This window comes from Varanus komodoensis, unplaced genomic scaffold, assembly GCF_004798865.1.
Source record: "Varanus komodoensis strain SLA01 unplaced genomic scaffold, ASM479886v1 scaffold23, whole genome shotgun sequence".
NCBI lineage: Eukaryota > Metazoa > Chordata > Lepidosauria > Squamata > Varanidae > Varanus > Varanus komodoensis.
This window is the reverse complement of record NW_025335627.1, coordinates 6375852-6402240: the sequence shown is the minus strand read 5'-3', so window position 1 is coordinate 6402240 and position 26389 is coordinate 6375852. Positions and strand designations below refer to the sequence as shown.

Genomic DNA, 26389 nt, shown 5'->3' with positions numbered 1-26389 from the left:
CTGGCTAGCCACTTGGCAAGAATGGCAGTGGTCTGCTCTTGCCAAGCGGCACTCTTGTTGTGGTCTTGGTACCACGATGAATTGTATTTTCTGGGTTTAGACAACACAACAAGCCATTGTGGTACCGAGAAACCATAGAACAGACTGTTGTTTCTCTTTGTGGTTTGTAAGAACAAAATATACCACACTGAACTACCACAATAGGGCATTTGGATGACATGACAGATCAACAATGCTAAAAAAACCACTGTGGTTTGTTGTGCCATGAGAACCTGCCCAGTACGCTTATTATATGCAGAAGAAATTCTTAGTGGGCTATGTCTTCAAAGGACAGGGGAATGTTGAAATCAATTGGATGTGGTTGTTATTTCTAATGTAACAGATGGATATATATCTGCATGCTTCCAAATAAGGCTTTTGCTGTACAATCACTGCTTCATTCACAGAATTTTACAGGGGCTGCAGATGTTGCTGTCTTCCATTTGCAAGCTTCCTGTGTTTTCCCACTCCTTCTTTCATCTTTTGGCTTACCATAGCAAATTCATTAAGGAGGGAAAGGCAAAATAGCGGCACAATGGATGCTTCAAGATAGAGGTCTCCTAGCACTACCTATCAGAAGGCATTGTGAAGGAAATTCCATCTTTTTACCCATAACACATTTTTTGCAGTAAGAAAAAAGGAAGGAAGACATGGGGAAACATGGGCGGGTTATGGCTGAAAGAGTATGGCATCTAGACCTCCCACTTGCTAAACTTCTGTGAATGAGGATAGGTGCTGGCATAGTAGAAGCTTATATGTAGGCACTCTCAGTCTTTTTATTATTAGTACCAGGAACTATAATAAAAGTACCATCAGTACCATCAGCACCAGAAGTACCATCTGGAAGTACCATCAGTCTTTTGACCAGCAGAACTGCATCTTGTGTTGTCTGCCTTGTCTCTCTCATACTTAAAACAAGTCAATACACATAAATTCTGAAACAGTAAATGTTCTTCGTTTACTACTAGCCTTTGATACAAAGGGAAGGCACAGTCTATTAAAAAGGGAGAGTTGGCTGTGGGATGAACAGCATTTTCTTCCCCCCGTCTGGCAACTTGCTTTCCAGGAAGGTAATTTATGATTTGGCTGACATTAAAGAACAAAATGTGGGCTTGTCTGGTCTGGCCCAACCTAAACATGATGAAAAGAAAAGTTGTGCTGGATGCTTGCTTACTACCACTTCTGAGGGGGCAGAACTTATTTCTCTAATGCAGGACCAGAAATTTTTATTCCTATTCATGGTTTAATTAAGTAGGCTTGTAGTAAGAGCAGAGCACTAATGTTTTAAATGCTGCTTTATGTATTTGTTGTTGTTGTTTCCTGATCCCATTGTGAACCGCACAGAGAGCTTTGGCTATGGGCAATACAGAAATGCAATAAATAATGACAACTATGAAAATATGATTCCTACTCCACTGTATGTAACTGAAAACACCCATGCAGACAAAATGTCCCTGGCCTGCACTCTGGGCTCTCCCATAAGCACTGTATATAGTTCAGGTCATGGCAGCCACTGCTTTATTACATGACGTGAGAGCAGCAGTAGCTGTTCTCATCTGTGGGAAAATTTAATGTAATAAACCAGGCACCCATTCAGAAGAAATGGGTGGGCAATGGATTCGACACTGTGGTGAACAGTTGGAGAAGGAGGTACCTTTTTCTGTATAAGGACAGACAAACAGGCAGAAGGTTCCACAGAGGTCTCACATCTTTTAATGCAGCACTGCTCCCATGTCACATATGCAGCCAGGCCAATTTATTAGGAAGGCTAACTCACATGCTTTAATGTACAAGATCAGACATTACAGATGAGTTTTTCAATATGACCAACCACAAGCATTGTATGATTGCTTGGGAATGCAATGTCCAAAAAAGGAAGGAAGATGTGGATAAGGGCGGAAAGAGTAGTGTGTGAGGGCAGATAGCAGGGACTCGTATTTGGCCCAGGAAAACAAGCACAGAGTTTGTCATGTAGGGAGAGCTATTTCCCCTCAAATCTCTGTGTGCCTGTGCACAGCCCCACAAAACACAGCCCCCTGTAAACATTTTTAAATGTCATTTAGTGACTCCTTATTTGGAGCAAATTCTTTTGCGGAGAGACCACAGAACTAAGATCGCACAGAACTTTGCTGGTATAATTTCAAAACTACTCACCCTCCTGCAGCAGCAGCATGGAGGCACGTTCTTCCAAATTTATCTGGGGTATCTATTTCAAAGCCTGCAGACAGCACGTGCTCATTACTAAACAAGGACACTATGCTATACTTTTGTCCTAGTTAAACCGCAAGAAACATTGCAGAGACAGAAAAATCAGTTAGTCAGAAAAAAGAAAAAAGGAAAAAAAACGCAGACACAACTGTAGTCAGCAAGAGGTTGTCATGGAAACGGACAGTGGCTGCTCAAGCTTGGCAGCTACATAAAGAAGCACCATAAAGTCAAAAAGAATCTATTTTCACATTCAGTCCTGTGCTATATAAGTATTTAAATCATGCAGCAGGCATTTATGAGGCAGATTGCTATCAAGAGAGAAATGACAGCAGGGCATGAAGGCAGAAAGCTCTGAGAGGAAAACAAGGGAGCCACAGAGATTACCTCAGCATGCATCAAATGGGATTTTTATTTATTGATGGCTTTTGATTTTGCATAAGGGTAAGAAAGGGTGACTTTCTTGGAAAATGCAAATGTTTCTTATGGAAGGCAGTGAAAGTTTATTGCAGCAAGAACATGGCAAAAATCAACCATTGCGTGGGGTGGGGTGGCCAATCTCTGGAAAATGGCAGAAATAGAGCGGGGGAAATTAAATCCCCCTAAAGCCCACATAGATAATATGCCCCTGTCTGATTCTCCTTTTATATGAATCCTGTATGTTTTTCTGTTGCTTAGGGAAAGAGTTCTGTCCTTTTTCTTCTCTTGAAATAGAGGGATTATTAGGATCTCTGACCAAATCCTAAACTGTCTTCTCATAAACTCAATTGATGCTGTTGTGAAACCAATAACATATTTTGGTTTAACTGTTAACTGCATCTCTGTTGAGAAAATCTATGACATCATATTGACTGGAGTGGCTATAGAGCAGACAATTTTCTTCCACTTACAGAGGTTTGGAGTGGTCTGAAAAGATTCTGGAGTGCTGGATGTTTTGTTTTTTAAAGTTAGGCAAGGATGGTTGCTTCCTCAGTTCAACAAAGCAGTCATGCAGTAATGTTGAAAGAAAAACGACAAGGCTACCAAAACACTTTGCTAAACTAAGTCACACATGAATAATAACAACAACACCGCTGTCACCAACTCAGTAAATGGATGGGTCATCTGTTAGGAGCTTTTTCTTCTTTTAGCCCCTGTGCAAGGAGGGGTAGAAAAATTAAGAAAACACATGGCTGGGAGGAGTTTTACACTTTCCCTACAGTCCTGTATAGTGGTCCTGACCTGCACTGCATGCCTACCTATAACTAAAAAAGAGAGGCTAAACTACAGGCAACATGTATAGTATATTGCACAGTTTAGCTCTAACTAACTCATACGGATCCCCCACTTTTGTTCCTCTTATCTGGTCTTACAGCTGCCCAGTTCCACCCTGCCAATGCAGCCTTTTCAGTACCACTGGTCTTAAAGGGAAGGATACACTTGCACTGCTACAGATGTCTACAAGTACAGGAGTGAGAACAGTCTGGCTGTCTTTAGACTTATTTGCTTTTAAAATTAACACTCAAACAATTGTGGGTTATTTCACATACCACATTTTGCTCAAGGGAACAAAGGGTAAACTACATTACACTTCAGAATAAAGTAACTGTCCCTACAGGTGGTCTACTGTACTGCCATGTTATTATCTGAAAACGTGCAACAATAGCCAAGTCCTCATGAAGAAGAGACCATGATCTGGGTAAAGATGTACGGCAGGATGATGCGATGTGGGATCACATTTCTAAAACCCAATATGGGCAATTTGGGGGGAGGTGAGAATAATTTTGAAAAGCCTGGTATGTCATTCACAAAGCCAGGAGACTTATCTGGCCCCTTAAAGATTTCAAAGAAACTTGCCACATTCTTTCCACAATTTATTGAACCAACTTTGAGCTCAAGAGAGATGCCATTGGAAGAGGCTGTCCTATAAATAGACACTTGGACATGCTTCAGCATCACCCCACTCCCCCATTTCATTTAAATTATCAATGCAGTTTCCTAGCAGTGTGGAGAATTGCTGTTTGCCAGTATTGGTAGCCAAATGAGGACAGAATGGAATGGATACAAAATGAGTTTCAGATGATAAGACTTTTTAGTTGGGCAAGACAGAGCAAAGGAGAGTCAAGTGGATACATCTGGAGAGCAGTGCCACCCCATCATTCTTCTGGAGGCAGATTTTCACTGGAGCAGATTTTCAGAAGAATGTAGTGAGAAAGGAGAGGGAAGTAGCAAAAATCATCCCCTCTCCTTCTGTCAGGAGAAACATTCCATGCGTGGTAATTAACTAGTGGGAATTTCTGATTCAAGCTTAATTCCCTTCAACCACCATGGAAGAAAAAAATCACTGTGTATTGCAAGCACAAACAACACAGAGAAGGAGTTTTATATGCATGCAAAGAGTTAAGTATTTGCACAAATAAGCACATACATCATGCACGTGAAGTAGAACAGGCCTTTAATCTTGAAAAACATTATAACATGAAGCAGCTCATTCACCACATTCACTGAACTTGGCATTCTCTTTTGGGTTCGCTTACCTGATGACAGCAACTTCCTACAGCAGTCAGCATGAGCATTAAGTGCTGCCAAGTGTAAGGGGAACATGCGATGGATGCCACATCTGAAAAACATAGAATAGCCTCTGATACAAGCCCATCCTTCATGGGCCTCCCATAAAGTTGGTGTGGAGTAACCATTACAAGCACGGGACTTGGGGCTCAGGTGTAGTCCTTGCTCAGCCATGGAGCTCACTGGGTGACTTTGGGCCAGCCACAGACTCTCAGTCCAACCTACCTCACAGGGTTGTTGTTGTGATGAGGATAAGATTTAGAGGAGAGGGGGAATTATGTAAGCTGCTTGAACTCCTTGAAAGGAAATATATATAAATATATATATAAATATAATGGGATATAAATATAATAAAGAAAAATAATAATTCATAAAGCGCAAAGGGAAAAGCCAGTTGCCACAGAAGTGAATAAATATGGGGTGCTCGGTTTGGTATAGCACTATCTGAAGGAAACCTAAGCATATTTCATAGTTATAAGCAAGAATGTATTTCCTAGTGATACTGCAATTAACAACCAATTTATCAGATAAGACATGTGCTTCCATGATAGAAAAATATGTGGGCAGGCAGACTAGTTAGCCTATCAGATGAATTTGCAGAGCAACTCTACATGATGTAAATGATGGCTTAAAACAATTTCTGTATGTTCAGTCAACTAACACATAGGGCAAGTTCATACATCATAGCAATCCACTCTGAATAAGCTATCTATGGTGGGTTGTTCAAGAAACAACCCACAGTGATCCCAAAGGAAGATTGAGATCACTATGGTCTGTCCCCCTTCCTTCCCCCTGGGTCTTCCTGAGGCTTTCCCAGGGAACCCATGACAGGACCAACCTTGTTTGCCCTCCCCAATACAACTGTGAGTTGTTTTGGGCTTGCTGTGGCTTCCCCCCGACTCCCACAACTCATCTTCCTTCTTTGGAGATTACTGTGGAAGAAATGCCAGTGTTTTGTCACCAGCACTTTTTGAGCCACAAATGTGCACTTTTTCATTTTTAAACATTCTAATCAGACTTGCACAAGTGTGTACTTGCACACACCTGCAACCTTAAAATGAAATGCCTCACCTGGGCAATGTCCCCAGGTGTACCTGTTGTCAAGATGTGGCAGGAATACCGCATCAGCTTTGACCCAGAAAATCTAGCAAAAGCTTTGTTTTTTGTTTTCTCTTGAAAGCTGTCAAAAGGTGAGCTGTCAAGAGAACTGAAAGTCACCAAGAGGAGGTGGCCAATAAATCATTCCTTTCCCAGTGAGATGCTCAAGGGTTTTTTTTTGTTTTTATGAGGTCTTGTCATGTCCCTCTAACTGTTTCACCCTTTCTTGAGATTCCAGGTGCTCAGGAAAGTGCAAGCCACCCCCTTGACAGGAGCAGGGAGGTTTGACAGCAAGCTGTCAACATTCTGGCTCCTTTTAATAAGGGTTTTTGGCAGGAATTTCTTGTAAAGGGGCTTTTTCATAGTTTTTTTCATTGGGACAAAAGCAAGACAGGTTCTGCTGAAATCATCTGTTTGGCATACCATGGGCTGTTTAGTGAACAACCAATACACCATGGCGTATTCACAGAGTGGCTCAGCAAGATGTGGAAACCTGCCCGATGTTTGTCTACAGCCTAAAAACATTCCTTCTGAAAAACCCTTTCTCTTACTATGAGTTCCCTCTGCTGACCCAATCATCATTTGATTTTTTCATTATTCCTTTATCCTTTTACACCCAATTCTCTTAATTAATGATCTTTTATTTTTTCCTAATTCTAGTGCAAAAAAATCAGAAAATCACAATATGATCTTGGCAAATGTGATTCAAATTTCGAGACAGCTAATTTTCTTATAACCTAGGTGTCAACTTAAAGCTTCCAAGTAGGCTTTTCACTTCACTGGGCATTTCACTGGGTGTTTTATTTGATCAAAATACAGGCTACTGAAGTGTGTAATAGAAATTTTTGAGTGGATAACCCAGGTTGCTGAACCTTTTTCTCTTGCTGATGTCCATTTTTACCTTAAGAGCAGAGAACATAAATAGATTAAATCTTATAAAAGAACAGTCCAGAAAACCCCATAATTCTCAGAAGGGTCATATTCAGATCCAGAGACAGCATCTAAACATACAATTTTTCATTTTCCACCAAAAAGAAAAACAGAAAAAGTTCTCAGGTTTTACAATCCAAACAATAATAAGCCATGATTAAATTAAGTTTGGACATATGGGATATAATTGAATTAATGTAAACTAGGAAACCCACTTATTTCAGTTGATGATATTTTAGCACATACTGTTCTGTCTTAACATGGTTTTTAGCAACTTTTATTTAATGCCACCAGTAATTTGGAGCCTTTGATAAATTGCCTCTAGCAGGCACAGAATCCATATGGTTGTGTGTTCTACTGTTATATGCAAGCCTAGCTGCAGCAAAACTCATGCCATCATTGCTACATGGACAAAAAGAGATACACGCATTATCCATCTAATCTGACAGCTATGAGCAGTATTTCTTCAGCAACCTACTTGGCAGCATCAGCTCCACTGGTTATTAGGGTGTTAATCAAAAGCTCATGCCCGTATCTTGCAGCCACATGGAGAGGTGTGTTGCCATCCTTATCAATACAGTCAATTTCACCTCCTAGAAATGACATTTACAACAAAAAAGTGCATAAAGATTAAATAAAGTGTGATTCAGAGGTCTGAGGTTTCTCATTACTTGCAAAATATTCAGATCACCCTCCAAAATCAGTCTGCACAAGAAGAAATTGTTCAATTTCTTTTCAGGCTTTTCACTATTCATGAGGCAAACCATTTTCATGATGCAATATGATGGTACAAACAAGTAATTCACTGTGCATTCATTGAGTTCCAATGTTGGAAAATAATTGTTAAGTGTGCATGAGTTTGTTTTATACAGATTCTCCTGATAGTGCTCCAAAACATACAAAAGGATCACCACTCAAATTTAAAATTTGTAGTAATGGCACCCCTGTAGCTACTTCTCACTACTTTCCCCATAATGCCATTACACCGAGAGCATCCTGGCCAGCAGCATTCAAGAATCTGGAGTGGGCACGGAGAGTCAAATAATGATGCTATCTAGTAGTAGGGCATATTAAAGCTAAATTAACCTGGAAGGAAGGTGAACAAACCTACTTCAATATTGGCCTTTGTTGTAATAGCGCCAATGTCTGCTATAATTTCTTATCCCATCCTGATATCATTCTCCACTATTTTCTTAATTTTACTATCAATGTTGTCCAGATCCATCACAAAACTCTATCAAAATCCTCAGCTACCATGTCAGCTAAGCAACTAACATAGTTAGGAAAAAACTACCCTTAGCGAAGCCAGCATGCAACTGAACAATTGGCCAATATGACTTTCACAGTAGATTATTACTGTCATGTTGAACTATGAATTGGCTCCACTTCACTGCATTAATTCATAACAGTTAAGAAAGAAGTTGCAAGATGAAGCAAAGCAGCAGGTAGAATTTCTATCATTACGGATGAGATGAGCTCTTAAACAAACAAATGAAAAGGCACTTTCACTGCAAGTTATTGTCTAGGTGAGTAAACATGTCAGCTCCTACTAATGGAAACTAATAGGTCATAAAAACTCTGTCTATAGAATGAGCTTCCCCAACAAGGAGGAGGCATCAAACCTTTAATAGCTCACAGGGAAAGTAAAACCTATTTGTTCCCCAAGGGTTTTACAGGGCAATCCCACGCATGTCTACTTGAAGGTAAGCCCCACTGAGTTCAATAGGACTTGTGTGTATTAACAGGAATTGCCACAAGAAAGGTTTTGCTATTAGAAGGTTCAAAATCCTATTGCATGAAAAATGACACTTTTAGAGCTAGTAACATGAATACTGGTGTCCATAATCTACCTGGTACAGTCTACAATTCTGCAGAATTTCTAACCAATCTGTTGAGTACTAAGACTGACAGATTAATACTTTCTACTCAAGCTGTGGTTTGGCATACCATATGTTTCCTTCATATTCTGGGCTTGTTGAAGAGCTGCGCCTTCCACGGGTTTGGTGAAATTACAAAGCAGCAGTTTTCGCTGCTCCTTAAAGGCCTGTGACAGCAACTGCTGACAATATTATGTTGAGCATGCTCATTTTCACTCTGAAGCTAGAATCTGCCAGCCAGTTTCATTGTGCCTATCAGCATTCTGGCAGTGAGGGAGAAGTACTAAGGAACTCTCCCCAGAGAGAAGAGTACAGTAATTTTAAAGGCTGAGAGAATCCTTCTCAGGAATGACAGATCCCTGATGAAGGGAGGGAAGAAAGGGAAAATCTATAATGCAATCCTGTGCAGGCTTACTCAGAAGCAAGTTATGCCAAAAAATCACAGACAAATCTATTCATTTGTACACATCTACTCACTTGTCAGTGTTTTGAGTTTGTGTTTTTGACTGTGTTTTAAGGTTTTTTTTTTTTTTTTTTTCAGAACACTGTAATAATGCATTTACTTTTTTAAAACACAGGGAAATTCAATGGTCAAAAAAGCTTGCCAATTTAAGACCAGAATTAAGATTTTCTAATTCTGGCTCAAACTCCCTGAAGTCAGGAAATCTGAAACTTAGGCTGATGTCTTAGCAAATGTACCCTGTGATCAGTAATGATGTCACAAATTGTGCTTGCTTACATGCAACACACAAGCACAAGTCAATTCACAGGAGGATTCCTCTAATGATACCATAACGTGTAGCGGTTGCATAAAACTATACAGGCTTGGGGCACTGTGGGGCATTTTTGCTCATCCCAGGCATTCCATCATTCACATCTAGATTTGGACTGGAAAGAGAGAGTAAGCTGTAAGCAAGGACTTTTTGTGACATTTCACTGATCACAGAGCACCTCGGTTAAGCCATCAACCTTAGGTTCTCATTTCCTGATTTGAGGAGCTTGAGCCAACATAAAATAGTTTTAACTCTGCTCTTAAATCAGCAGCTGTTTTGATACTTGAATAAGATGCAACCATTTTCAAAGGCTTTGTAATGTTTATTTTATTTATTTATTTATTTATTAAAACATTTTTATGCTGCCCCATTCGCCGAAGCCTCAGGGCGGCTTACAAATAAATAAATTAAAATACATAAATAACAATATAAGATACACATAACTGTATAAAATAACTGTATAAAATAAGTTGTCCTGGCCAAAAAACTTTAAAATAAAAATAACATTAACAATTAAAATGACGCTTGAATAAAAAGGTCTTCGCCTGGTGCCGAAAAACAAATAACGACGGCGCCAGGCGGACCTCTCTGGGGAGCGCATTCCATAACTTAGGCGCCACCGCTGAGAAAGCCCTCCTCCGAGTACCCACCCTCCTAATTTCTTTCACGGAGGGTTCCCGGAGAAGGGCCTCTCCCGCTGATCTCAGGGGGCGGCCGGGCATATATGGATGTAAGCGCTCCTTCAGGTAACCAGGACCCAAGCCGTTTAGGGCTTTATAGGTCATCACCAACACCTTGAATTGGGCCCGGACTTCAATGGGAAGCCAGTGAAGCTGACGGAGAACTGGAGTCATGTGACCATAACGCCCAGTCCCCGTCAGCAGCCTGGCAGCTCTATTTTGAACCAACTAAGTATCCGGACCGTCTTCAAGGGTAGCCCCACGTAGAGCGCATTACAGAAGTCAAGGCGGGAAGTCACCAGTGCATGTGTCACTGTTGCCAGGCAGTCGTACTCCAGGTAGGGGCGCAGCTGATGAATCAGCCGAAGCTGGAGGAAAGCGCTCCTCGCTGCTGCTGTTACCTGAGCTTCCAGTGAAAGCTCCGGGTCGAGGAGCACTCCCAGGCTGCGGACCTTGTCCCTAGGAGGGAGTTCAACCCTGTTCAGGACAAGGTTCAATTCACCCTCTCCAAAGCCCGATCCGCCAACCAACAGGACCTCCGTCTTGTCTCGATTGAGCTTCAGTTATGTTATGATTTTACTGCTGTTGAGTTATGGATTTAGATGAAAGTATTTGAATTATCCCCTTTTTCTCTTTGGTTCTTCCCTTTTTATTGGCTTTTTCAAAGTAACAATGAACAATAACAAATTGTAAGTCAGAGAAGACTCCACCTACTCCAACTCCAAAGATAGATTCCTATCTTCAGAGCCCACCCAGTGCATTAAAAAATGCATGGAATTGTGCTCTTAGTTTCTGCAGGTTATGAATGTCCCCCCCCCACACACACCAAATTGTCATCTATTAACCACACACACATGCACGTACATCTGCTAAAGTTCTCATAGCTGATTTGCATTCCCTTGTCAAAAGTCTTTTATTACCTGCATGGTCATTGCTAAAAGGATCTGATTGTGTTAAAAATATATCAACTGCAAACAAATTAGTTAGATTTGGTTGTGAAACAGCATGAGTCCTCTTTATCAATGAATAAATAAGTTCAACAGAGAAAGCAAAAGTAGTGAGCACAGAGGACAAACTTATTTTGTTCACTAGTTAATCTTAACGGGTACAGAATCTGTTTCATTTGTTCTGATGATCACTTGGTTTTGACAATATAATTGTGTCAGAAAACCGTGAAATTACATCTCTCTCCCATCACTGTATGCTTGCTCAGGGCAAATAAGTAAGACCATTCCAGCTTATCAAAAGTTTTAGCTGCATCCATGTTAATGGCATAAGGATTTCTATATTTTTCATGGAATTATTATCTCCCTTAAGTATTCTTTTTCTAAGGTCTGCTATATTACATTTTCTAACAAAATCAAATTGCTCTATGGCTACATATTGTGCGGCTATTGCACCTAAACTCTCAGCTGAAAATTGTGTAAATACCTTTAGATCCTAATTTAATAAAATCATTGGGTGATATGAATCAGCCTCCCTAGGGTTCTTCCCTGGTTTATGTTTCCATATAATCCAGAAAACTTAACCAGAGTGAAGCACTGCATTACTATCCATACTGTCATTGAAGAGTTGTACCGTATACAGTGTTAACGGGTCGGCACATGCTAGATGAAACTATGATATTGCTAACTAGCTGTAGTCTATCAGTTTTTTCCATTTGACAGTAACTCATAATAAAATAAAATAAATTTAAAAATAAAAAGATAATGCACTGGAATATTACAATATTAGAAAGAGCCATCTTACCATTCTGAATGAGAGTTTGAGAACGTGTAAATCTCCCATGGACAGCTGTCATATGCAAAGGACTTTTTCCATCTTTACTCTGTCAAAAACAAAATCCCCCCAAAACTATGACTGTTAATTGACCATAAATCTTTAACCTTGAGACCCACAGGGTTACCACCTGTCCTTAATTTTATGGATTCTTCATAAATCCAATGTTCTCTCCAACACAATTTCCTGGACTACCTAAGGATAGGATCCAGTGTTAATCCTACTTAGAATAGACCCACTGAATAAATGGGACTTAGGTTAGCCATGACTAACTTCAACACCTCGCAGAACAGTGACAGCATTTCCCCCTCAATTTAGATTTGTTTTCACCTTGCAGAAATATAACTTTTAAAAATACCTTTCAAGGAGATGTGCACAAATTTACTAGTTACTACAGTGCTTCATTGAATTTTGGCAAATCTCCCCAGAAGTTTTATAAAAGCCAAATACTGAATTTGCACAAATCTTCCCAAACTGGGGAAAACTCTACAAAAATGCCTCTACTGTACTAATGTGCACATTTGTGCTCGCTAGGAATGTAGGTTCTGAGGTCATACCACAGCCTATGTGCCAGGAGCAAGAGGGAGGATGAAGGGGAAACAAGCCACCCCAAGCTTCAGACTGCCTGATTGTTTGTCAGGGTCCGCGGACTAGTGATCAAACAATCATCCCACCGTGGCTTATTTTCAGTGTGGCTTATTGTGATACACATGTGAGTCAGTCCATTATGCTCTGCTATGTCTTGGAACTGTTTCAGTGTTCTATGTGCAAACTGGTTTTAATACTGACCTACACCCACAGGACATTAGGGGATAGAAACAAAGTGACTGCAAAGCATCAAAAAGCCAAAATTGTTATGGAATAGTTTGCCTCAATTTCCGCACTTCTCACACGTGCTTCAAAACAGACACATATTGTACCCTTTCATCTGTGCACCCAAATACAAAGCACAGCGTGTCTTGTCTTAATTCCGCTTCTATTTACTTGCAATTTGCAAAAATATCAAACTGAAGCAGAGATCGAGCCCAGGCAATCAAAATTAAAAAGTGTGAAACCTATTGTTTTACCTGAATGTTAACATCTGCTCCATTATTCACTAGTAGTTCCAGACAAAGAGCTCCATGAGTAGAAGCAGCAGCAAAATGCAGGGGAGTGAATCCATTGTTATTAGGTTGGTTGACATTAGCTCCATAGTCAATCAGCTCATTAGCCACAGAATCTTGCCCATTATAACAAGCAATATGAAGTGCGGTATTTCCATAGACATTCATTTCATCAATCTACAATGAAACAAGATCACATTCAATTAAATCACAGACATTAGATCATTAGTTTTGCCTAACCCATTGCTCGCTGCATGTTGACACAGCTGGAGAGTTGCATGACACGGTTTGTTACTGTATACAAGCTGATTTAACTGACAAAGAGATTCTCCAGTAAATAGCAATCCATCAGATGTATACCCCTCTGAGAGAGAGATTCCAATATAAAATAGGTAGTCTTAAGATCTGCTGTAAATGTTTTAGATGCTTCCAGATTAGGGACTGTGCAGCTATTCTATCTTTTGACCCTTAAGCAATTATCTGTCGAAGCAATTATGCAGATAACCTGGTGGAAAAATGTGGGAGGGTTACAAATGGAAGAAGCTGTTATATCCTTCCTGATTGACCTACATGAGTGGGGCAGGATGAGTACATGATAAAAACTTCACGTAGAAGCACCCTATGTGAGTGGAAAATACACTGTATCTTTCTTTAAAAAGAGATATGAAAAAGCCAATTCTTTAAACATACACACTCATCATGAAATACCTGTTATAAAAATGAAAAACTTCAACACACATTCCCTTGTTGGAAGTGTATGGTCTTTTTACAAACAAAACAATGGAAATTTTCCTCAATTCCATGCAATATTTTAGTTTGAATACTTTTTAATGGAGACAACAAAAAGAATATACGTAATATCACAAGATCACTAAGAAACAACACAATTCACTAATTATCATTCTTAATTTATCACCAATATGCTTGTGTAACAGCTATAGCAAAACAGTCTACATAGGAATGCACTATCAAATAAAAGAATGAAAATACAAGTTACATAGTATATATAAGGAGCGCATGCAAGTTTATATTATACCCTCAACAAGGAATATCTGTGCAGCTGCAGCTTTTCTAAGGTTTAGGTCATAATATGCTTTTTCAAAAGTCAACTGTACTCTAAACCTTCTGAAAGAGATGTGTGTCTTCTCCTCACCATGTTTTGAGAGAAATTTTCAAGGAGGATCTTAGGACAGGCTGATTTTTTTACTGGCATTCATTAGAAATTTTGCAGAAAAATAATCAGAAATATGTGAATTTCCAGAGAAGCTAGGCTGTTTTTAGTTTGTTGCTGCAAAAGCAACAAACAGAAATACAAATCTTCCCACCTCAATCTAGGCGAAAGCTTTCTACCTATTCTGGTTCCTGACTCCAAGCAGAGCAGAGGACATCAGAGCAAGCTGCCCCAGCTGGTCTAGGGCCTCTGAAATACAAGCAGCCAAGCTCCCAGTGAGTGAGCGACCAGAGCGAGCAAACATGGAGAGCCAACAGGAGTTTGGTGGGGGAGTTTGGCAGGAGAGGTCCCCAACAATTTTCCCCTTGTTTTGCTTCACCTTAAATCCCCTGCTGCAAGGGATGGCACAAGCAATGCACCAAGAAGACTACACAGTGGTGCCTGCAACAACTGCAACTGCTGCACACTCATACCCCTATTGCAGGAAAAAGTGAGAGCACTGGAGCAGCGAGTGTCCACCTTCCAGAGAATAAAAGAAAATGAAGAGTTTCTAGACAGAGTGGAGGAGCTGCAAAATGTAGATGTAGTCCAGAAGGAAGAAGAACAACTGCAAGCAGAGGAGGCAGAAGAGAACCCTGAGAGAAGGGAAAATGAGAAAACTCGCTGGAACAGGGTGACAGATGCAGAAGAGCTAGAAAACACTCTGCACCTGTGAAAGCAGTGGAATTCTCAAACCACTTCGAGTTGCTTGAGGAAGAGACGTGTGAGAAACCCACTGTAAAAGAACCACGCAATACACTAAATAATTCTTTGTCAGAGACAAAAGGTCAATCAAACAAGGAAAAGGAGAGCAAAATTTGCAACAAAAGGAGAAGAGTGCTAGTTGTAGGAGATTCCCTCTTGTGTGGAATGAAAAAACATGTATGTTGTGATGACCCAGAGAATCGCCAAGTTTGCTGTTTCCCTGGCACCAAGGTTAAAGATATATCCAGCACGTTCACACAACTCATACAACCCACTGACAAATACCCCTTTCCTTCTCTTCCACGTGGGAACTAACAACACTGCCAGGAGAAGTTTTGCTGATATAACTTCAGACTTCAAATCTCTAGGGAGGAAAATAAAAAACACTGGGGCCCAGATAGTCTTCTCCTCAATCCTACCAGTATGTGGAAGAGAAACTGTTAGAGAAAGAAAAATTCTTCAAGTAAATGACTGGCTACGATGGTGGTGCTGTAAAGAGAGATTTGGATTCTGGGACCACAAACTAAGCTTCCTGGAAGATGGACTATTGGCAAATGATGGGCTGCACCTCACAAAGAAAGGGAAGCAGATGTTTGGCCACTACATGAAAAACTTCATCAGAAGAGCTTTAAACTAAAACCTATAGGGGAGGCAGATGTGCAGCACTGCATACCATCACCTGGCAAAGACATATATTTCAAAAGAGAACAAACTTCAAGCAGGGCCCAGTACCAGTCTCTCAAAAATTGTAGAAAGAAAACCAGGGCACAGCAAGAGTGAACTTCGACGTCTCTACACCAATGCCCAAAGTATGGGAAACAAGCAACACGAACTTGAGCTCATAGTACACAAGGGCAATTATGATCTTATAGGAATAACAGAAACTTGGTGGAATGACTCACATGACTGGAACTCTACAGTTGATGGATACAGCCTGTTCAAGAAAAATAGAAAGGACAAACTTCTATCAAACTTGGGACTCTTTTTATTATTGGCTAGAGAAACGGGACTTTGCATAGATTTAAATATGTTTTTTAAGTTAGCATAAATGGAAAAAAAAAAGGTGTGGGGGCTGACCCAGCGGGCACGATGTTTTTGATGATGGATGATGTTTGTAGTTTTCTTTTTGTTTTTTTTTAGGATTATAATTTTTCAAATAAAACTTATTTAAAAAAAAAAGAAAGAAAGGACAAAAGTGGGGGTGGAGTTGCACTATATGTGAATGACACATACATCTGCACAGGAATTCAAGAAGAAGGACTTAGTAGACCACTGAAAGCCTCTGGTTAAATTTAAAGGAAGCAAAAAATAAGAAAAACATAGTTGCTGGTATATATTACCATCCACCCAGTCAAAAAGAGGACAAAGATGCAACCTTCGAAAAGCAACTCACCAGCATTTCAAAGAAGGATGTAGTCATTATGGGGGACTTCAATTTCCCTGATATATGCTGGGAGACAAATTCTGCCAAGCATGGCCCCTCCAAGAGATTCCTGACATGTGTTGCCAACAACTTTCTCCAGCAGAAAGTAGAGGAAGGTATGAGAGGATCAGCTATACTCAATTTAATACTAATTAACCAATCCCTGGTGGACCTGGGCTGGTGGACAAAATAACAACCATGGGAACTCTGGGGGATAGTGACTATGTGATACTTTAGTTCTCAATTATGAAGGAGATAAAAGGTAACTGGAGCCAAACAAGCATCCTGGACTTCAAGAAAGCCAACTTTAACAAACTCAGAAAAATGATAAGCGAAGTGTCATGGCAACACACCCTTAAGGGGAAAGCTGTCCAAGAGGGTTGGGAAATCTTGAAAAGGAAGATCCTCAAAGCACAACTATGAACAATTACATCAAGAAAAAAGTGTAGAAGACAGCAGAGGAAGCCCACGTGGTTCCACAAAGGGTTAAGTGACAGCCTGAAAGAAAAAAAGAACATGTACAGGAAGTGAAAGGAGGGCCAGACCATGAAAGAAGAATATAAACAAATAGCAAGGAATTGCAGGAATTGCATCAGGAAGGCTAAAGCAGAAAATGAACTAAGAATAGCAAGGAATGCTAAGCACAAGAAAGCTTTCTTCAGATACATCCAGAACAAAAGACATGAGAAAGAAAAGGGTGTCCAGCTACTTAAAGTGGATGGCAGAGTGATAACAGATGACAAAGAAAAGGATGAGGTGCTCAGTTCCTACTTCACCTCAGTCTTCTCCCACAAGGAAATCTGCAATCAAGAGGAAGTTCAAGCTGGAAATGAGAGATGGCAGCCCAAGATTGACAGACAAATGGTCAGGGTATACCTAGGTGGCATAAACACTTTCAAACATCCAGGGCCTGATGAAATCCATCCCAGAGTCATAAAAGAGCTAGCGGAAGAACTCTCAGAACCACTGGCTATCATCTTCAATAAATCTTGGAAAACAGGAGATGTGCCAGACAACTGGAGAAGGGCTAATGTTGTCCCTTTCTTCAAAAAGGGGAAAAAATGGACCTGAGAACTTTAGACCAGTTAGTCTGACATCAAACCCTGGAAAAATTCTGGAGCAAATTATTAAAAAATTCATCCGCAAGCATCTTGAAGAAAATGCAGTGATTAATAAAAGCCAGCATGGATTTATAAAAAATAAATCTTGTCAGACTAATTTAATCTCATTTTTGACTTCCCAAATGGACAAAGGGAACACTGTAGACATAATCTACCTAGACTTTAGCAAAGCTTTTGACATAGTGCCACACGTCATTCTGATAAGCAAATTAGGAAAAACTAGACTAGATGGAAAAACTATTAGGTGGATCCAAAATTGGCTGCTAAATCGGTCACAAAGAGTGTTCATCATGGCACCTTCTCAAATTGGATGGAGGCGTGCCACAGGGTTCAGTCCTGGGCCCAGTGCTCTTCAACATCTTTATTAATGATTTAGATGAGGAAGTACAAGGAAAGCTAATCAAATTTGCAAATGATACAAAACTGGGCGGAATAGCAAACATCCTAGAAGACAGAATGAAGATACAGGACAATCCTGATAAACTTGAACACTGGGCTGAAACCAACAGAATGAAATTTAATAAGGACAAGTGCCAAGTCCTTATTGGAAAAAGAAACCAAATGCATTGATACAAGATGAGGAATATGCGGCTTAACAGAAATGAACAAGAAAAAGATTTTGGAGTAATTGTGGGCAGTAGGCTAAACATAAGCCAACAATGCAATGCAGCTGCCAAAAGGGCAAATGCTATTTTGGGATGCATTAACAGAAGTATTACTTCCAAATCATGAGAAGTAGTAGTTCCTCTAGTCAGATCTCACCTGGATTACTGTGTCCAGTTCTGGGCACCAAGATTTAAGAAAGATGCAGGTAAATTAGAAAAGGTCCAGCGGAGGGCGACAAAAATGATCCAGGGTTTGGAAACACTGCCCTATGAGGAGAAACTGAGGGAACTGGGCATATTCAGCCTTAAGAAGAGAAGACTGAGCAGGGATATGATATCCCTCCATAAGTACCTCAAAGGCTGTCACAAAGAAGAAGGTCAAGATCTCTTCTTGCTAATGCCAAAATGTAGGACATGGAATAATCAATTCAAGTTGCAGTAACCCAGATTCAGGCTGGACATCAGGAAAAGCTTCCTCACTGTCAGAGCAGTACAACAGTGGAACCAACTGCCAAGAGAGGTGACGGGTGCTCCTACACTGGAGACATTCAAAAAGAACCTGGACAGCCATCTGGGTGGGATGGTGTAACATGATCTCCTGCAACAGCAGGGGATTGGACTCAGTGGCCTTTATGGCCCCTTCCAACTCTACTATTCTATGATTCTCTATTTAGTCAGCTGAGGGAATGCCACTATAAAATATGAAAAAGTCTGCCTGTCAACAGGGAAGTGATTATCCTCACTCTCAAGAAGTCTAACTGGTATATAATACACGTATATCATAGGTTTCAGTGCTATCTCTCTGCATGATATTCTGTATTCCTACTGCTATTTCAACCCTGGTAGCAAAAGGATGTCAAGATAATCACACCTAAACCTGTCACCCTGAATAGCTATAGTATATTAGTATCATGGCCTAGACAGATGAGAAAATCCACATTTCAGATGACAAAAATGGGCTCCTTCATAAAACTTGTCAATGAAAGAATAAATTTTAAGAAGGCACTGAAAATCTAATTTCATAGCAGAATGAAAGACCCTACAGTGAGAAATTTATACTGATTAAATTACAGCATTCAGTGTTCACTAGCCTGTTAAAAATAATATTAATTGCTTCTTACCTCCACACCAAGATTGAGGAGGTGTTTCACTACACTGATCTGCCCATTGGATGCAGCAGCGTGAAGCGGAGTGTAACCCTTCTTATCTTTACATGTCACCTCAGCGCCATGACTGATCAGCAATGAAACGACTTCCAAGTGGCCTTAGAAACAGGAGAATGGAAATGGAGAATTACCTATAGATCCCTGGCAGTGAAATTTTCTTAAATTAGGGTCTTTGCTACCAGCATGTCATTTTGGTTCAGAATAATTTTACAAAAGCACCAGACAGGCAATTGTCTTTAAGAGAACTGACAGCGGCATGAGATTGATTTCACTTCCAACAGCACACACTGTATATATTTAAGAGCACTGTAGCGTAAGAACGTAAGAGCCCCAAGGCTAGATCACACCGAGGGTCCCTCTAGTCCAGCACTTTGTTCACACAGTGGTCAACCAGCTGCCCCATGTAGGACAGAAGTACAGCACTAGCAATCCCTCCACTGGACTTCTCCAACAACTGGTGCAGGTGGCCATCTTGCCCCTGAAACCAGAAGTAGCATATACCCATCAGGACCAGTAGCCATCAATAGTCTTTCATGACTGTGTCCAACCCCCTTTAAAGCTGTCCAAATTGGTGGCAATCGCTACATCTTTTTATATCATCATCATCGGTTGCAGTAGTTTTATATGTAATTGTCTATTCTTGCATTATAGTTGTTTTTGCTTGTATCCTTGTATAGGTCTTTGGTTATTCTCATGCTGTTTTAATGTTTAGCTATTGCAAACCATCCTGAGAGCAATGTGCTGAAGCAACAGTATATAACCATTTTTAACAAATTAATTAATAAATAAAACTTTTTCACTACTGGTTACCCCCAGTCAGGCAAAACCTCAGTGAAACTTGTTTATATCAGGAAGTGAAAATGGAGTAAGCATATGTTCAGACCATGAACCATGATCACTCTTTGCCTTCAGCTCAGGGGGGAATAAGCCACAGCATCCCACTTCCTTGTCCAGTGCTGCTCTCCAGAGGGCAGCTGCCCCAGAGAACCCGACCAGCCAACTCTTTTGTTGTGGCAAATGCTGGTAAGGCTCACTGGAACCCCTGCTGGAGGCAGCAGCAGGCCTTCCTGGCAGAGGCAACATGGAAGCAGCACTGCTTGCCACTTCTGTCCACTGGCTTTGAGATGGCAGCAGCTGACCTGGAAAGACATATCTGAGCTGGGGTGGACAGCTAAATGAGAAAGTTTCCTCAGTATGTGGCCGCTCTGCAAAAGGCAAATTCCACACTAGGTGTAATTAATTCGGGAATCTTTTGAGATGCTCTGCGACAACCACACTTGGACTACTGTGTACAGTTCTGGTCATCACATCCCAACAAAGGATATTGTTGGGCTGGAAAAGATGCAGGAAAGAGCAGTCAACAATCAGGGTCTGCAACAACCACCCGGGGGAGGGAGTTAGCTTAGGAAAAAACAAATCTAAGTGTACATGAGAAAGTTTTTAGCCTCTATTGCTGGTGTGCAGAACCTCAGCTGTAAAATCCCAAGCCAGATTCCCCAGATGGCCACACCACTGTTGTCAGCTCTGCCCTGTCTCCTCTAATCATCAGCTTGGTTCCTTTCTTTCATGCAGCTTTTTTCCCCCCATGCAAGGCTTAATTACAGTCAATAAAGGATTTAAGCTAAAATATGCTGGCATTCTGGCCCTGCCTCTTTAGCCTCTGACCTCACTCCTGCCCTCTCTAGCATCACCCACCAATGTAATGGCCTGCAAGAGCTTCTATGAAATGGAAACCAGCCCTCAGGCTGAGCAAGGTTTGTCACCCCTGCTGTATTGTCTCCTGCCTTAGAAACATTTTGCCAATGAGTAAAATCTTCACTCCTTCTTACCCATGTATGCTGCCCAGTGCAAAGCTCTTCGGTCCTTTTTGTCAAAGGCATTTATATTTGCCCCTTTAGCCAAAAGCAAGTTCACCATCTAAAGCAAACAGACACACAGCAAACAAAAAACAAAAACCTCGTCAATTGTTGTGCACAGTGTGGCAGTCAATTTAATGCAGATTGGTATGTCAGAGGGGAACTTGTGGTTAAAGACTTGGGTGAAAAAATGCTTTGGAATATGAGGCAGTTCTCACAATTTTGTGTCTATAGTATATTACATTATCATTGTGTCCATTATTATGAACACCCTTTTAGAGCTTTCCATCAATCTTAGCAGTAGACCTTCAAGGTAGCTTTAAAAAAATCTTCAAAAGTGGGGTTCAGTTGCACAGGTTATTTCTTGAAGAAATGTTACCTTTAAAAGAAATCACTGTGCAGCCTAGCAGTAGTAATGCAATTTATCTAGCAGAGTTTATTTCTCTATTCATTCAAGAGGTGGAAAGCAAGAAGAGAGAAAGAGGATAGCACTGGCCTTACACAACTGCAAGAATTCCCAGATCAGAGGATATCCAGATTCCCAAGCATCAAGCAAAAGACAAGCTGTTGTCACTAATCTCATGGGGCACTCCCTCCTCACTGAGGGAAATAAATTTAAGTTCCCATGAGACTGAACCCTGGACCCTCCTCTGAGATGATGAACAACCACTGGCACTAGTATTAGCTTTGCTTCTCACTCCTAAAGCTTTCTGCTGGCATGTCTCAATTGGAGAAAGGAGGAGGAATGGATTTTGCAAGTTTCTTTTGGTCTTTCCCACACATACTGAAATCACCAAAAGGATCTGGATATCAGGGTGCCAGTCACATATGGGTAACACAAACCCCAAAGGTTTCCCCACAGCCGCCTAGCTGATCGGCCTGGGGAACAGCTGATTGTGGCCCCAATCCGTGTGCTCCTCAAATACTCCCATCACTGATCAGCTAGGAGGGCTGCAGCTGAGTTCATGTCTGTACTTGTGCTTGTGTTTGCATATCTGTGTGTAAATTTGTTTGCATATTTTCATGCTGCTTCCATGTGTATCTGTGTATGTGTAAAAAAGAAAGAGAAGAGATGAAGGTCAGGCCTAAGCCACCTAGCTGCCAGCTCCACATGCAAACAGCTGGCAGCCCTCATCCCACCCTTCTCCAGTGCATGCAGCCTGCTTTTGGTGAAGAACAGTGAAGCCCCTGCCCCCTCATTAAAAATAAAAGGAGGGGCAGTATTAGACATCATGGGCATGGAAGTCTGCCTCCAGTCCATAACAAGTGGCCAGCACTCCCACTCAATGAAGATTATACCATATGTACAACAGATCCTGGCTTTTGGATTATTTGTCCATTCAAAGGCATGAACAAACAGGGTGTGTGTGTGTGTGTGTGTGTGTGTGTGTGAGAGAGAGAGAGAGAGAGAGAGAGAGAGAGAGAGAGAGAGAGAACCTCCCAAATATTTTCCTGAAAATATTAACCATTAAAAGCCCATATTATAATTGTTTTATGCCAAGCATCCACTATCCCGAGATATCTTTTTGCAACCTTTTTTAAATCCATCAATGTTTAGTGAGAACATTTTATTATATTCTTGAACTGTAATGAGATCCACATTTTAGATCACATAGATATAAATATACCCATATAATTGCAGCATTCTGCCAGGAAGTCCTTCTTTTCAAACTATAAGTGAAGTCTGGAGAAAATGCATTGGAAAATATTAGTACAACCTATTAATCCAAATCCCACAATCACTGATTTGCTGAGTGAGTCTTATTGCCTTTCCAACACTATTTTGATTGTTCAGGGTGTCTTCTAGAATTGAATCTGCCTTCACAGTGAGAGATTATTTTTATTTACAGTTAACAAATGGTACACATTGATCATTGGACAACCACCTGTAAGCAACACTTACGAGACACTTCTTAGGTGATGGCTCTGTGCCAGAGCTCTAAGATTCTACTGGGAATTTCTATTAACTGACTTGTCAAGCAATTCACAGAGAAAGCTGAAGAATGGGTAACAAAGCTACCCACAATCCATTAAGTGGAGACCAATGTAACAATGGTGGCACCAGCTTGGGACTAACTCTAGGTAAAGCAACTGGATTTTCCACTGCTGACAAGAAAGACTCAAGTCATAACAGCCATTTTATTAATCTACTCACTTCAACGTGGCCATTCAGAGCTGCATGGTGTAATGCGGTCCGCCCCCCTCTGTCAGAGACATTGACACTACTCAGAAGTGGAATGATCACTTCGGCACACTTCACGGCTTTATTTGCAGCTGCTACATGCAGGGGTGTCTGCCAGTTCTTGTCCCGGGCATTGACATCGGCTGAATGTTTTATCAATACTTGCACTGCTTCCTACAAAGATAACACAGTTAAATCTTACTACTAAGTATTATTACAAACTGTAGATTATATAATAGTCATGCCATTCCTCTGCTCTAAAGGAAAATGAATATCAAACAGACATTTGATGATATGCCACCATCACCCATGTGCTTATTAAGGTGGCAGAGACACTTCCCAGCATTTTAATGAGCCTGGTTGAATTGTCACAATTAAACTGTTTATATACTACTTTTGGATAAATTCATATTGATATATGGTTTACAAAATGGTCCCAAGCATGTTCATTCAGATTTAAATTCTATTTGTACTGAGAGTTACTTTCTGGGTCAGTAGGACACGGGTTGAATATTCTGGCAAATCTAAGTAACATACTTGCTCAATTAACCCAGACTGTACAGTAATCAATTAATGGCATGCCTTGTACTTAATATTATGTACTATTGTACAAAGAGACAGGTATCATATTTAGCATTCTCAACTAAACTATCAGGTAGACAGTTTTCTATTGAAAGGTAATCTATAAAGATTTAGAATTAAGAACTTTTCTAGTATAAGTGGGTGCATATTTTATGTGAACAATGTAATTAAATATGAAATATAAGCTTTTCCTCATGAGCCTGATGCTGTTTTACCATTACCAACCATTGTATACCCCATACCTCTATGCATCAGTATTTTAATACTAGTAGAAAAATAATTCTGTGTACCTCAAAAATAATAAAATGCAGAATATGTACAAAATGCACTAAACATTACATGTTAACATTTCCCTCTCTAAAGAGAATCCTATATTCTGAAAGCTCAGCACTCACTGATATATGACTTTGCAAAATAAAATAGTTTCTTAGGCTTGTTTGTATATTATAACATTATCCAAACAATGTCCAATAATTCTATGTTGGTTTTGTTGGGTTTTTGTTTATATGTTTCCGATCATCTCACTTGCTAACAAGATAGTCACCAGCAGAATGCTTAGGGTTATAAACTGTACTGCCAATATTTTTATTTCCTCAGCTATCAGTTTCATCCCCACCAGCAATGATGAAGAACAGCAACTGCATCTATTTTGCAAGATTTCTTGGATTACCAATAATAATACTTTGTTGGTGATGTGACTCAGAAAATTCTTTAATTTATTTAAAAGTCTTCACAGGCCAATAGAGGTGCAAAAGACAAGGAAGATGTTGCAAATCGACCTGAAGAAACAGAGTCTGAAGGGTTCAGTTGGTTTACAGATATTATTTGTTGGTTCAGCAGAATGATGACAGGTGTTGAACCAACTCCATATGACCTTTTGAAAAGAGGGTAGTTAAACAATACCAAGGTAGAGAATTATCTCTAAAGCATTTTTACATTGAGCTGATGGCTTTTCTACATGAGGCATTTAGTGGGCATTCATCATTCCCTACTCACAGTGGCTTATGGATTATTTACATAACATCTTGACCCTCCAGTTTCATTTCTGTGTCTAAACAGCACTTTTGGCAGGCCTTTTTAGCACAGGAAAAATGGGGCATTTTAATTGTGAAAGTGAAAGAAATTTCCTGTGTGTAGTTATGCTATTCTGCAATCCTACAGTGACACCTAGAAGTTATATAGTGGAAAAACAGGGACCAGATTCTAATTTGGCTGCAAAGTCAGAAGCAGATACAGTGAATTAAAAACTACTTAAAAACTTTGTGTAGAAAAGCTCAAAAAGCAGAAGGGAACCTAAAGAAAACAAATCAAGACCCCCATTTAAATTTGTTATTCCATTTGCTTGTTACTAGGACTCTCACTCTCAACTTACATTCATTTTGTTATTTATTATCTGCATTATTTTAACATGCATGTTGATTATTTTTTGTTGATTTTGTTTGCTTTTTGCTCCTGTCTGTAGCAATAGTAGGCATTATTGGAAGCTGCCATACTTTTCTCACCAAAATGGCCTTAACATTGTGTTGCTCTGGGTATTTTGAGAACAAAAAAGGTGGCCATGCCAAAAAAATGGGGAGGAGAGGATCTGCTGACAACCACTTCCCTCCAGAATCCAATCTAGAAAGAAAGACATCCAGGACAGTTTAGGAGGAAAAGAGGTGGCTCCTGGTGAAAGCCGTACAAGCAGGTGATATTGTCACTGCTGCAGGAACTAGGAAATTCTCCCAACTCCCACAACGTACAAGTGGAGATAGAAGGGCTATGAATCAGAGTCCTTAATGGGATTCCCATAGGTACATTTTTGCATTTGTTTCAGACTGAATGACCCATTCAATTCATTTTAAAAGCAATGCACACACCTAAAACAAAAGGCAATAAAAAAATCAGAAGCTTAAATCTTTCCGATTCATATTTCTGCTCAATGGCTAGCTTGGTGCCAGGACGCATGTGCTTGGGCAAGTCACTACCTTAGTCTTACCTCTTTATGATTAACATATAAGCCAGGTACATTGCTATATAAGTGAGAGAGAGGGAAAAATGAACCAGTTCTTAAATATCAAGAAACTACACTCACTTTTTCAGCTCATGGCCTACATAATATAATTATGCATTTGGCTTCACCTCCTGCATACCTAGTTAGAATATTTAACCACTTTTATTTTCCATGATGAATTGACATGCCAGTGGAACTCAATGTCTATAAACACTTCCTTTTATCCCAGCTTCAGATGCTTTGCAGGCCTCCTTTCCCCATGATGGACTTGTTCTCCCTTATGTGTACATCATCCAATCTTCAACAATTCTTGACAAAATGCATTGACTGTCACCACTGCAAAACATTTTGTTGCTAGGCTGGATGTATGCATCATATCTGATGCATTGCTATACCCTCCCATGACTCCGACTCCTCCTGTCCTCCATGACACTTAAGCAAAATAGAACTCCCTATGTGCCATCATTGCATTTCCTCAGCCACAAGGGATTGCCCAGTGGAACAGAAAGCTGGCA

The 26389-nt window shown here is 40.3% G+C and overlaps 1 protein-coding gene across 1 annotated transcript in view; it reads right to left on the bottom strand.

The window, feature by feature from the left end:
• ANKRD44 (ankyrin repeat domain 44) overlaps window positions 1–26389 on the bottom strand; it is a 162135-nt gene that overhangs the window by 56237 nt on the left and 79509 nt on the right. The window contains exons 5-12 of the mRNA XM_044432145.1: window positions 23273–23473; window positions 21091–21178; window positions 19217–19359; window positions 12996–13208; window positions 11899–11977; window positions 7298–7412; window positions 4761–4843; window positions 2194–2311 (exon numbers count right to left, since the gene is read on the bottom strand). Of these exons, the coding sequence (XP_044288080.1) occupies window positions 2194–2311; window positions 4761–4843; window positions 7298–7412; window positions 11899–11977; window positions 12996–13208; window positions 19217–19359; window positions 21091–21178; window positions 23273–23473 (1040 nt within the window). The remainder of the gene's footprint in view (window positions 1–2193; window positions 2312–4760; window positions 4844–7297; window positions 7413–11898; window positions 11978–12995; window positions 13209–19216; window positions 19360–21090; window positions 21179–23272; window positions 23474–26389) is intronic.